This window comes from Siphateles boraxobius, unplaced genomic scaffold, assembly GCF_051911475.1.
Source record: "Siphateles boraxobius isolate OS27281-9 unplaced genomic scaffold, OSU_SipBor_1 18, whole genome shotgun sequence".
Taxonomy (NCBI): Eukaryota; Metazoa; Chordata; class Actinopteri; order Cypriniformes; family Leuciscidae; genus Siphateles; species Siphateles boraxobius.
This window is the reverse complement of record NW_027508788.1, coordinates 10837939-10851827: the sequence shown is the minus strand read 5'-3', so window position 1 is coordinate 10851827 and position 13889 is coordinate 10837939. Positions and strand designations below refer to the sequence as shown.

The following is a 13889-nucleotide window of genomic DNA, read 5'->3' as shown; positions in this document are numbered from 1 at the left end:
TGTTTTTCTCTAAAGCACGTTGGCCACAATTATTCGCACCCCTAGAATTTTTTTTACGAGTGAAATAATTCTAAAGTATATTTCCATTAATATTTACCTTTTTTTTAGCACACCAGGGTGACTAGGAACATTAAATTGTCTTCTTGACTTTTCAAGAATGACTTCTTGTTTCACATGAGTTTAAACATGAGGAAACACAAAGGACAAATTCCCTCAATCATCCACCACAATGAGTAAAACCAAAGAATATAGTTCTGATGTGCATTAAAAGATTGTTGAGCATCACAAAATAGAAAGTGGCTGTAAGAAAATAGCTAAAGAATTGAAAATCCCCATTTTGACCAACAGGGCAATAATTATGAAGTTCCAATTCAACTAAAGATGTTACGAATCTTTCAAGTGACAAGTTTCGCACGCTCTCCCTTTTGCACCATATATCTCGTTAAATGTGGAGCAAAACTGACTTGTGCATCTGTAGAGGCAGTGGGCGGAGCCAACATGAATATTCATGAGTTTGCCGGGCATGCTCGTGGAACTGCTCATTTTAGTTCACTCAGAGGTTCCCTCCTCGTTTCTCAGCAGGTTTAATGGGTTATATATATATTTTATAAGGTAAATATAGTTTCAGCGCGAACTTAAACTACAATTGTGTATCGTTTCGTAATGTTTTTATTAATTTGCACATTTTGTGCATTCGTCAATGACTGAATGATTGCAGGCATTCACTTCGTGTAGGCCTATATAAAGTATTTAGATTCTTGTGTGAGTTTGGGAGATCTCACCAGGAGTGGGAGGGAGTGGGGGTCGAGGGAAAGCACGAGAGTGAGTTCAAATGGTTCAATTTCAAAAGAAATGCCTGGAAGTCTTTTTGTAATTAATTATATATATATATATATATATATATATATATATATATATATATATATATATATATATATATATATATATATATAATTAATTACAAACAGACTTCCAGGCATTTCTTTTCTTTTCTTCCATAGCTGATGTGTGCTGTTCCATATCTGATGTTTATTTAGCTTGCTTAAAAATAATTTTCTCTTGTTTAGTAAAAAAAAATTTCTGATGCCATTGTTTTCCTTGTATTTGCTTCTCAGTTCCATGCAATTTTTAGCTTTTCTTGGTTCATTCCATGTTTTATAGGCTACCTCTGTCATGCTAATTCAGATTAGTACAGTTGGTTTTAAATTAATCTGGTTTATTTTAGTTCAGGGCTCCATAGTCCAGGTGTACCTAATCTGTACTTAATCTGTGTTACAGAAAGCCATTTTTTAAGACACGATTAACTATTCTAGATTAAGGCCTACTCCAGGCTTAATTTAAACCCTGTCCGGGAAACCGCCCCAATGTGAACTTGTTTAGGCTACTTTATTTTCTTTGTGATTTCACGTTATTTAAAAAAGGAGCTTGGTAAACAGTTTTAGAGATTTCAGTCTTTATAATTCAAACGTCTGTACTTGCATGATGACAATATAGATATGCAGCTATATTTCCATAAGGGAATTACAATGGTAAAACCTAACCAGCTAAGTGTTAACAAACATATCCTAAAATATGGGATAAATTAACAGAAATAGTTGCCAGTCAAACTAATTTAATCTGTAAATAGCTGAACATCATGACATTTGGGTTTTTTGATGTATGCGTAGGATGTTTTATTCTGTTGTGTTACGTTTTCTTTGTTGTATTTCTTATCTATTGTTAACTGTGTTTAATTTTGTAGTGTTGTGTTAGGTTTCGAAATTTTGAAGGAATGTGACTATCTATAATCTTAAAGGCACCATTATACTCACGACCACCATTCAACCCGAAAAAAGTCATATAACCATTCCAATCCGAAGCTGTTAAATTAAGCTTAAAAACGGTATAGTTCCCCTTTCAAGGCAAATATTTCAGTTTCTCATGTGGACACTTTCAGTTGTCACCTGAGTTGTAAATTATGTGAGCTGTAATAAATAATGTCACAGTATGGAAAGTGATGTCATGGCAATGCTGATTGGCTGATGGTACCACACCTACTGTCAAGTCAAGTTAAGTCACCTTTATTTATATAGCGCTTTTTACAATACAGATTGTATCAAAGCAGCTTCACAGTGATAACATGAAAATAATATAACAGAGTTTGTTTCTAAAAGAAAATTGAGTCAACGTCCACATTAAGCAAGGCAGATCAATAATATTATTGAATATTAAATGTCCCCAACTAAGCAAGCCAAAAGCCAAGGCAACAGTGGCAAGGAACCAAAACTCCATCAGGTGACAGAATGGAGAAAAAAACCTTGGGAGAAACCAGACTCAGTCGGAGGGCCAGTTCTCCTCTGGCCAACGAAGGAACAGTGCATTATTTATGATTCGGGCAGCATTACAAGGCAGATTGGATCGGAACATTTAGAATATTTATCCATTTCCATCTTTTGGAAGTCCAAGTAATCACGCCGGTGTTGAGACGAGTTGTTGAGGATCAGTGCCGTCCACCATAGAGGGTCCATATCGCCGGTGTTGAGTCGTCTCTTCACAGGCTTTGTGATTGGGGTATCTGAAGTCTCCGTGAAAGGCTGGATACAAACTGGAGCTGACGAACGCCGTTTTTCCCGAGATAACAGCAGAAAAGCAAAAAGGGAAAATAATTAGCGTAGCTGCTGTTCATAATGATTTCCATAACACGGGCGTAAATGATAAAAAACATGAAGAAAGATTTTAAAGTCAGCATGAAGGGTTGTTCATGGAAGTTGTGATTGTCTTTTATTCCCATTTATGATGTATATTCTTAGTGGAACGGCTTCTCGCATAAGAAAATAATGTAGGGAGGGACTTTCCCTTGGGAATTGATTAGATAGTGGTTTGCTATTGCTGTGATGTCATGTGAGTGACAGGTTGTCCCGCCCTCACACCAGTTAACACGTCATCAGAGAAGAGAAGTCTCTGCAAAGAGAAAATATATTTTTATTAAAGATTACGAATGAATTAAGTCCACATGAATTTAAAAACAATAATGATGTGCTCGAATAAATCATTTATAATAAATACTGCAATATACATTAAAAATAAGAATTATCCATTTTGATTTCATGATGACTTAAAACTGTATTTAAAGGGTCCTGTGCCAGCCAAGCAAATGAGATACATGAGAATGCGAACAGAGCTTTCTCCTTGATTTATAGACCTCAAGCTCACAGCTATCTTATTGGTACATGATCTCTGACATCAAAGGTGGATGTTGGATGAGGAGGCCTGGCTCGTAATCTCCATTCCAGTTCATCCCAAAGGTGTTCAATGGGGTAGAGGTCAAGGCTCTGTGCGGGCCAGTCAATTTCTTCCATACCAAACTCATCCAACCATGTCTTTATAGACCTTGCTTTGTGCACTGGGTCTCAGTCATGCTGGAATAGAAAAAGCCTTTTCCAAACTGTTCCCACAAAGTTGAAAGCATAGCATTGTCCAAAATGTCTTGATATGCTGAAGCAATACGTTTTCCCTTCACTGGAAAAGGGGTCTATAGCCACTTTACAGTTGGCACAATGCAGTCAGCCAGGAAACGTTCTCCAGGCCTTCGCCAAACACGGACTCGCCCATCAGATTGCAAAACAGAGAAGTACGATTCATCACTCCACAGAACATGTTTCACTGCTCCAGAGTCCAGTGGCGGCATGTTTTACGTCACTCCATCCGACACTTGGGATTGTACTTAGTGATGTGAGGCTTTCATGAAGCTGCTCGGCCATGGAAACCCATTCCATGAAGCTCCCGCCGCACAGTTTTTGTGCAGATATTAATGCAACTCTTCAGCTAATATGAAATCAGTAGAACTTTAGTGACTTTCACACACCATGCACCTCAAAACTCAGTGACCCCGCTCTTTGACTTTACATGGTCTTCCACTTCATGGCTGAGTTGCCGCTGTTCCTAAACCAGGGTTCTCAAGTCTCACGCATTGGCCATGAGACACACACAATTCAACCAGTTCACACGCTCACACGCCACACTGTGTATTTCTCACGCTGAAAAGGCAATGCCAACCAAGTTGTCCTGCAGGCTTTATATATAACGTTGTATACGAGGCGCAGGCATACAAAGTGAAGTTTCCTGCCGCCAGCACGTATCTCGGCCAGATTGTGTTCGTTACTAGGCAACATAGATGCAAAATACAAAATGTGCAACAAACACTTACAACACAAAATAAATTTCATAAGCTGGAATGTGTATTCTTGCTTTGTTATTTATCAGATTTACCAATTGTTATAATTTGAATTTGTGCTGGTTAATTTATGAACAATGGGTAAAATTGGGGGGCGGGGATGGGTGGGGGCGGGGCCTCCATTAGGGCTCCTCCCCTAACCGCATGTGATCTCACTCCAAGCTTTTGATAAAACTTGAGAACCCTGCTAAACACTTCCACTATACAATAATACAACTTGCAGTTGAGTGTGGAATATCTAGCAGTGATGAAATCTCACAAATTATAGCTTATTGCAAAGATGGCATCCTATCACTGTACCACACTTGAATTCACTTCAGAACTAACCACTTTTTTAACAAATGTTTGTAAATGTTTTATGCACCTGTGGTAATGGTCTGATTGAAATGCCTGAACTCAATAACTAAGTGGTGTGTCCCAGTTCTTTTATCCATATGTGTGTTTTGTTTTGTACAGAATCAAAATACTTTTTTTCAGACATTTCAAGTAACCATTGTTAGTACCCCATTGGACAACAACTGTATTGACAGCATCTGTTCATTAAAATTGTACAATGGTTGTCATTCCCTCAGTATTAATTTAGAGGCTGTCCAAGTCGGCATGAAATGGAAGTTTTGATCTATTGAAACATATTTGAGTGAAACAGCTTCTCCAACAAGAAAAAAAAAATTATGACTGGACTTGATTTTGTCCATCGCGAATTGATTTAATCGTTGGATCTATGTGGTTTATTTCTGTGACGTCATGTGAGTGACAGGTTGTCCCGCTCTCGTGCCAGTAAACGCTGCAAGAAGGAGGGAAACTTATTTTGATTAAAGATTACGAGGGCCCTTATTTATTTAATACCTTAAATCTTTCCTCAATAATTAAACAATAAAATACTAAAGTGAGGAGACAAAAGTACTTCATTTTTACTTGTAAATACGTAAGGCTAATTAAATATGGAAACTTTTTTATAAGCATTTTTTTTTTAGATATTTAGACTTTTAGATGAGTAACATTTTTGAGTATCTGTACTTTACCTTAAGTACAATGTATTTATGTATTTAATGTATTTTCAGCCATAGATATCATATATGATGTCTATGTTTTCAGCTGTTAAGTTATATGACGTTTTATATAATGTTACATCACTCTTTTCCGGTGTCTAATACATTTGATGACGACGAAGAAGAAGGAGCGAAAGCCCATTGGCTAAGATTCTTGTTCCGGAAAGTGACAAAGACCTTCTGGCGGGTTCGTGTTTCGCGCTCAGCACTTGTTCATAACAACTGTCTGCAGGAGCAGCTGAGAGGTCGGCCTGAAGAACAACACTTTATCCACAAATAACAGCTACTATTTGTGTTGCTTTTTTTGTGCTGTGCTCTCTACCAGAGACCCTAATCATGCACGTGATCAAGCGAGGTAAAGTCCCACTCATCCTCCTAGTAACTGTAACGTTACCTGTTAATTTGAAATATAGTCAAAAAAATGTTCCATTTAAATGCTATTATAAGTGTATCTACTGTTTCTGTATTGTTCTCATCATACCTATAATGATGGCAAGTCTGCAAAACAAACATTTATGGACCCTAATCGTGTTTCAACGTCTACACGTAAAGCGAATAATTTTAATCTGTTGAGTTCATTTGAAGTCTTGGATAAGGTCGCAGAATTATTTGCTGTGTGTTATTAAATTGACTTTACCAACTGCATAACTTTAATCTTTGAGAATATGTTTATGTTAGCACCCGACTTAAGTTAACGTTAGCTGTTCTCTTTGTTAACTCAAAGTTGGCGCCAACCGCTTTAATAAGTAGGTCATTGCGGGTACTGCTAAAAATCAATATATCGTCAAGTTACAGGTTATAATAGCTTAAAGTTGTTATGCCACACTCACGAACAGCATATTTTTATGCACGTTTCATGTCTTTATTTCCAGTTCATATCATGTCCGTGTATTCTTTACTATGGGTGTTATTATATTTGTTTTAATATTTTAAATGATTTATTTTTATTTATCTGGTGTTTTTTTTTGTTTTTCTTGTCTCAGATGGGCGCCAGGAGCGTGTTATGTTCGACAAAATCACATCACGCATCCAGAAACTTTGCTATGGACTCAACTCTGAATTTGTTGATCCTGTAAGTTATGAAAATGCTTCAAAACATCTTAAATTTGCCACACTTTGCTCCGTCCACCATTGCCTAGTCCAGGGGTTTATAATCTTTTAGATGCCACAGCCCCCAAATATTATTATAATCCTGGACTAAAATGCATGTTTGAGCCGTCTTAACTGAAAGCAACTTGCATATCTTTAAATATGTCAGTTCCATTGTTTTGTCAAGATGCACACCAGCAATGTTTTTCTAAGGCAAGTTTATAAAAGCTACTTGGATGACCTAATTAAACTGAGGCCTAATCCTGGCTTAATCTAAGCCCTGTCTGTGAAACCAGGCCTTTGCCATGCATCAAACAGTACATCCATAACAGGCCACTTCCAACTTCTGTTAGAAGAGCCAACACCCTAGTAATATTTAAACAAACTGTATTGGCCACCCTCTTCAAACATAATGCTTAGAAACTTGCATAACATCCAAGTTTGTTATGCATTAGAAACTTGCATAACAGAGAGTTCTCTCTAGGTCTTCCATATAGCCCTGTATTAAGTCATTTCATTAAAGAAGCCTTTTCTGAGCCAAATGAAAAGCTCTGACCCTAAGTTGCATGGTTTTACTTTGCAGACTCAGATCACAATGAAGGTGATTCAGGGCCTTTACAGCGGTGTGACTACAGTAGAGCTGGACACCCTGGCGGCTGAGATCACTGCCACCCTCACCACCAAACACCCTGACTATGCCATCCTAGCAGCACGCATCGCTGTGTCCAACCTGCACAAAGAAACTAAGAAAGTCTTCAGTGGTGAGTAGACATGCATCACCCGTTTCATGTCAATGGGACGCTTCACAATCTATACTGAATTAATGCCTTTAATTTGCTTGCTTGCCTCCAATCATAGATGTTATGGAGGACCTCTACAACTATGTGAATCCCCTGAACAGCCGCCACTCGCCTATGATTTCAAAAGAAACCCTTGATATTGTTTTGGCCAACAAAGATGTAAGTATGATATGCACGTTTCTCTTTTTTCCCTCCCCACAAAGTCACATTTTGTGTTAAGTATTTGTAATTAGTGGGTTTTTTTCCCTTATTTCCATAGCGCCTCAACTCAGCCATCATATTTGACCGAGATTTCTCTTACAACTTCTTTGGCTTCAAGGTAATTCTGAAATGAGATAATATGTTAAAAATATATATTAATGCTTGCCTGAAAGTCATTTTGTGGTGTTAATCTCATTCTTTAACATTTATTTTAGACATTGGAGCGCTCGTATCTGCTGAAGATCAATGGAAAGGGTAAGTTGAAATCCACTGTATGCAAATAAAATAGTGAAATTATGACAGGTAAATGAAGAGTAGGGTGGCAGTGACAGTGGCAGTTTTTTTCTTTTTTTTTAAACTACCGTGGTGTTAATAGACCAACTACTGGCAGGGGCGGTGGTGGATATATATATATATATACACACACACACTTCCGTCAGTGAAACCCACTACAGGCTTAAATGTATAGGCTCGCGTACCTCTCTCATTCTACATTAATCCAAATGTTTCTGTGGCTGCGATGTAACATTTAATTGCTAACCTATTATTTCTTTTGGAAACAAAGCTTTGTGCTTCATTTGTGTCATAATGGTCATGTAAAACAGCATTCACATACTGAAAAAGTGTGTTGGCGTATCAACGCCGGTGCTACTCTCCCACCATGTTGTGGTTGTCAAATTTACCGGCACAGTCCTAATGGAGAGGACAGGAAAAAATAGAAAACCATAAATAAAAAACAAAATAAGTGGTAGTTTACATTTTAAATGGAAGGAAATGCAATTGAGGTGAAGAAGAACAAAGAGACTGACCTGAATGGAAAACGTTCCTGTGACCCCATGACCGCTTCTGTTTTCAGTCGCTGAGCGCCCACAGCACATGCTGATGAGAGTGTCCGTGGGCATCCATAAGGAGGACATTGCAGCGGCTATTGAAACCTACAACCTGCTGTCTGAGAAGTGGTTCACTCATGCTTCTCCTACTCTCTTTAACGCTGGCACCAACCGGCCACAGCTCTCCAGGTGAACACCAGGAAAACATAGTCACTATACAGCAATCAGACACCAGGGGGCAGTTTTCAAAGCAAATGTTTTTCTATTTACAAAGTCCGTAGACTACTGCATTTAATACAAGCAACTCCCTTTTGTCAAATGTCTAGTTGCTTCCTGCTTGCTATGAAAGATGACAGTATTGATGGGATCTACGACACACTGAAGCAGTGTGCCCTCATCTCGAAGTCTGCCGGAGGTATCGGGGTGGCAGTGAGCTGCATTAGAGCCACTGGCAGCTACATCGCAGGGGTGAGTTTTCTTCATCCTCTGCTTTAGATTCATTCCAATGGTACTTTAAAATTCAGCAGTTGGGTTTACTTAATGTATTATGTCATTTAGACAAATGGCAACTCAAATGGCCTGGTTCCTATGCTTCGTGTCTACAACAACACAGCACGCTATGTGGACCAAGGAGGAAATAAGGTAAGGCATTTTACATGTGATATTTAAGGGGGGTTAATTTTGGCTTGAATTACTGACATTTTCTGTCCTCCTCGCTCAGAGACCAGGAGCTTTTGCCATGTACCTGGAGCCCTGGCATTTTGACATTTTTGACTTCCTAGAGCTCAAAAAGAATACTGGAAAAGAGGAACAGAGAGCTAGAGATCTGTTTTATGCCCTCTGGATCCCTGATCTGTTCATGAAGAGAGTGGAGACCAATGGGGTGAGCACACTTTAAACTTAAAAATAAATATTTGTTATATCTAAAATAACAGATTTCTTTTTATATATATATATATATATATATATATAATATATAATATATAATATTCAGCAATAAAACATTTCTTAACTTTCTATTCATCAAAGAATCCAGGAAAAAAAATATTAGAATATATTAGAGCATATTAAAATGATTTCTGAAGGAGCATTTGACTAATGAGGCTAAACTAATTAGCTTTACCATAAAATGAATAAATTGGTTGAAAATCTATAAAAATAGAAAACAGTTTTTGGTTTAATACTTCACAATATTACTGTTTCACTGTGTTTTTAATTAATAAATGCAGCCTTGGTGAACATGAGACTTCTTTCAAAAACATTACAAAATCTTACAGATCCCCAACTTTTGAATGATTGTTTATGTATACAAAACAAATATATAAACAGTCCAATTTAGTTAATGCTTAATTTTAAGAACGAAAACTCATATGTGGCTCCTCCTGTCCCATGTAGGACTGGTCTCTGATGTGCCCCAGTGACTGTCCTGGGCTGGATGAGTGCTGGGGAGAAGAATTTGAGAAGCTCTACACAAGGTGTGAAAATATTAATTCTACTACTGTAAAACTATGAAAGTCATTGTTTATTAATCATTCAATGATCTTTTGTTTTAGTTATGAGCAGGAGGGCAAAGCTAAGCGTGTGGTGAAAGCTCAGCAGTTGTGGCATGCCATCATTGAGTCTCAGACAGAGACCGGCACACCCTACATGCTTTACAAGGATGCCTGCAACCGCAAGAGCAACCAGCAGAACCTGGGCACCATCAAATCCAGTAACCTGTGCACAGAGATAGTGGAGTACACCAGTAAGGATGAGGTAGGGACGGTGCAGAATACACAATTTATAATGGTAACACTTTACAATAAGGTTAATTAGGTAACATGAACTAAGAATGAACAATACTTTTACAGCATTTATTAATCTTAGTAATTATTAATTTCAACATTTACTAATACGTTATTAAAATGCTAGGTTTTATTTGTTAACATTAGTTAATGCACAGCTGTATTTTTATTAACTGAAGTTAACAAAGATTACCTAATACAGTAACAAATGAATGTATTGTTCATGTTAGTTAATACATTAACTAATGTAACAAATTAACCTTATATTGTAAAGTGTTACTAGTATAATAATATAGCTTACTGTTAGTCATATGACATGACTATTGGAAAGTGCATTCATGAAGACCCAAACTCTCCTGTAGGTGGCTGTTTGCAACCTGGCATCCATTGCACTTAACATGTACGTCACCTCAGAGCGAACGTTTGACTTCCAGAAGTTGGCCTCTGTTACAAAGGTCATTGTGAGGAACCTGAACAAAATCATCGATATCAACTACTACCCAGTGATAGAGGTGAAGTGCTGTTTATCCCTCTTTAGCCATCCTGCATTATTGTAATGGCTGCGGCAGAGTTTGATCATCTCTCTCAATCCACAGGCAGAGAACTCCAACAAGCGTCACAGGCCCATCGGTATTGGTGTTCAGGGTCTGGCTGACGCCTTCATTCTCATGCGCTTCCCCTTCGAGAGCGCAGAGGCTCAACTTCTCAACACACAGATCTTTGAGACCATCTACTACGCTGCCTTGGAGTCCAGCTGTGAGCTGGCTGCAGAACTTGGACCGTATGAAACCTACCCTGGGTCTCCTGTGAGCAAGGGCGTAAGTTAAATGTTCTAGTTTAAGGCAATCTGATGTTAGTTGAGATTTACAGAGTTCTAATTGTTCCTGGTGTGATTTCACAGATCCTGCAGTATGATATGTGGGAAAAGACACCTACAGACCTGTGGGACTGGGCGGCAATCAAGGAAAAGATTGCAAAGTTAGTAACTGCTCATTTCGTGTAATTCCTATCTATATAGTAAAGGTTTTACTGATGGATTTGTTCATATATCATTTGCCTGATTTAGTTTAGTTCCTAATATCTTTTTGTTTGTCTTTTGACAGTATTTTCTAATTTACGAAGTGTTTGAAAATATATATCCAAAATCCCTTCTTTAAAAACCTTAAACTCTAATGTCAACTAAATGAAACTATTTTGAACCTTGCTTTATCCAATGTTCAGAATTTTCTTCTGGAAATTAATGCAAATGAGTAAATGTTTAATTAGATAATGCCACTATACTAGGGCTGTCAAAATTGCTCAAATGACGTTAGAATATTCCCTCTAAAAACACATATATTCGAATATCTGGTTGCGCATTTTTTCAATGACGCGCATTACGTCAATAACAGGACAAATTAATACAAAGAGACATAACTACTTGTTTAGATAGTTTATTTGAATTTAAACATATTTAACAACGTATTACCTACACAAAAACAAGTAAAACAACTAATGGCAAAGACTGCAGACCTCGCTCGCGCTTGCAATATCTAATCAGTCAGTACAGTACACTAATGTTTCTGTTTAATGTTAAATAAAATGAGGCACACAATTCCAAGAAATGTCACAACGAACTTTTACCCTGAGGTTCATAAAAAATAAAGTGCTATTACAAACGAAAAAGGCTACTTACATTATTGGTGCTTATTAAAAAAAGGAAGAAAAAAACATTACATAGCTTGCATACAACTTTATCTCGCGGCTCCACAATTTTACCATCCACCGACCAAAATACGAAGTACTTCCAGACATGGCTTTTTAGATTTTGGGGGTTAAAATCACTTTCTCTGATGGGGTTGAGTTGGGCTCTGCACTTTCTGCCATCTTCCATGTATGCAAGTCAACTTTCAGCAGTGACGCCAGTGCGACCCAGCTGTGACCTGTTCCTAATCCCTCAGGCAGCGCGCGCCTCCGCTACTGCGTTTTTTTGCTACTGCATACATTCTACTACATTCGAATATTAATTTTCACCTTCGAATTTCTATTTTTTAAAACTATTCGAATATATATTCAAATTTAGAATATTCGTTGACAGCCCTACACTATACCGTGGAGATCATGAGTCAGCATGATTTACTTCATCATTGCAGCTGACACAGAAAACATTAATTTATAATTAATAAATACTTAAAATCTCTCCTTACTATTTTTTTCAGACATATTCATAATCATTACTTTTGCTGGTGCTTTGTGGGCAAGATTTATGCAGAATAGGCTATATTACACCTATATATTAAACACTCATGTTTTAGTATTCTCCTCAGTATTTAAGTCATTCAATTAACAAATGTGCGATTAGTCGACTAATGGCTTACATGAATGACTAGTCGACTAGAAAAACCTTTAGTCAAGAGCAGTCCTGATAAGTGTGTGTGTGTGTATATATATATATATAATACATATATATATGCACATATTTATTATTATTTTTCTCCCCAGGCATGGTGTGCGTAACAGTCTGCTGCTGGCTCCCATGCCCACTGCTTCCACAGCTCAAATCCTGGGCAACAATGAGTCAATCGAGCCCTACACTAGCAACATCTACACACGCAGAGTTCTGTCTGGAGAGTTTCAGGTGGGCTTGATGTTACAGTGAACAGTTGCAAGATAAACTGATGTCTTTGTACATCGTTAACTAGTGGTTTTCGTTTACCTCTAGATCGTGAACCCACATCTTCTCAAAGACCTCACAGAAAGAGGACTTTGGAACGAGGAAATGAAAAACCAGCTAATTGCTCAGAACGGATCCATCCAGGTTAGTTGGCATTTACAATTGAATTACTTTTTTTGTTTTCGCCTTGTCACTTTCTAAATGTCCTTCTTTTTGCAGAGCATTCCCACAATACCAGATGACCTGAAGGAGCTGTATAAGACAGTGTGGGAGATCTCTCAAAAGACTATCTTAAAGATGGCTGCAGATCGAGGAGCCTTCATTGACCAGAGCCAGTCCCTCAACATTCACATTGCTGAACCCAACTATGGCAAACTGACCAGCATGCACTTCTACGGCTGGAAGCAGGTAAACTAGATACTTCAGGACTCTTGGAAGTTTAGGAATTAGAGTTGATAGATAAATAGTACGTCTACATCTCTCCACAGGGTCTCAAAACAGGAATGTATTACCTGAGAACTAAACCAGCTGCCAACCCCATCCAGTTCACTCTGAACAAAGAGAAACTGAAGGAGACTCAGAAAAGTGATGAGGAAGCAAGAGAACGGAACATAGCCGCTATGGTGTGCTCGCTGGAGAACCGGGACGAGTGTCTGATGTGCGGTTCATAAACTGAACTCTGCTGTCACTGAGGATCATTAGGTTAACAATTTGCCTCTTGTACAGTACTAAACCTTTTATAATGGGCATAGAGAATAATTCATATGAATAATATTATTATACTGTTCCACCTGTGTACAATAAAGAATTTTGGTAAGATCAAACTTTGTTCAGATTTATGAAAAGAGGTTTTGGAGTCATTATGAATATGATCCTTAATCTGGCCAAGTTTCATAAAACTTGTGGTTGAGGGACAATAAATTGTCAACACTTGCACAATGTAATTTATAGTGTAATGTTTTTGGAAGGGTAGGTTTGTTTTGTTTAGCTTTGATAAAATAAAATGCTGAAAAAGGCATTTGATATTCTTTTATATACATTTGAACACTAGTTGATGATTTTGTTGGCTGATGTAAGTCCACCAGCATTACCCTTAGTGAAGTAACTGGTCATGTATTCGTATGGTTATGGGAACAGGTGTGACGTTCCAGTAGAGGTGCATGGGGAGGGTCTGAGATTACAGGTGATTGGGTAATGAATAGTCGTGGAGGCCTCATGGGATGAAGCAGCTGTGCCACAAACAGCAGGTGTTGAACAAGCTGCAACGTGC

General features: G+C 37.9%; 1 protein-coding gene across 1 annotated transcript; it reads left to right on the top strand.

The window, feature by feature from the left end:
* The first annotated feature begins 4978 nt into the window (after positions 1-4978).
* On the top strand, positions 4979-13443 carry rrm1 (ribonucleotide reductase M1 polypeptide). The gene is made up of 19 exons (XM_077233480.1): positions 4979-5617; positions 6246-6334; positions 6935-7112; positions 7210-7310; positions 7411-7470; positions 7568-7607; positions 8209-8371; positions 8509-8650; positions 8741-8824; positions 8904-9065; positions 9578-9657; positions 9736-9937; positions 10329-10478; positions 10563-10784; positions 10868-10944; positions 12448-12583; positions 12668-12763; positions 12839-13027; positions 13108-13443. The coding sequence occupies exons 1-19, from the start codon at positions 5599-5601 to the stop codon at positions 13288-13290; spliced, it is 2373 nt and encodes a 790-aa protein (XP_077089595.1). The 5' UTR covers positions 4979-5598; the 3' UTR covers positions 13291-13443.
* Positions 13444-13889: the final 446 nt, after the last annotated feature.

Coding starts and splice junctions, on each gene's coding strand:
- rrm1 (XM_077233480.1), top strand. Junction 8,372..8,508: donor AACCGGCCACAGCTCTCCAG/GTGAACACCAGG, acceptor TCAAATGTCTAG/TTGCTTCCTGCTTGCTATGA. Junction 13,028..13,107: donor ACTTCTACGGCTGGAAGCAG/GTAAACTAGATA, acceptor ATCTCTCCACAG/GGTCTCAAAACAGGAATGTA.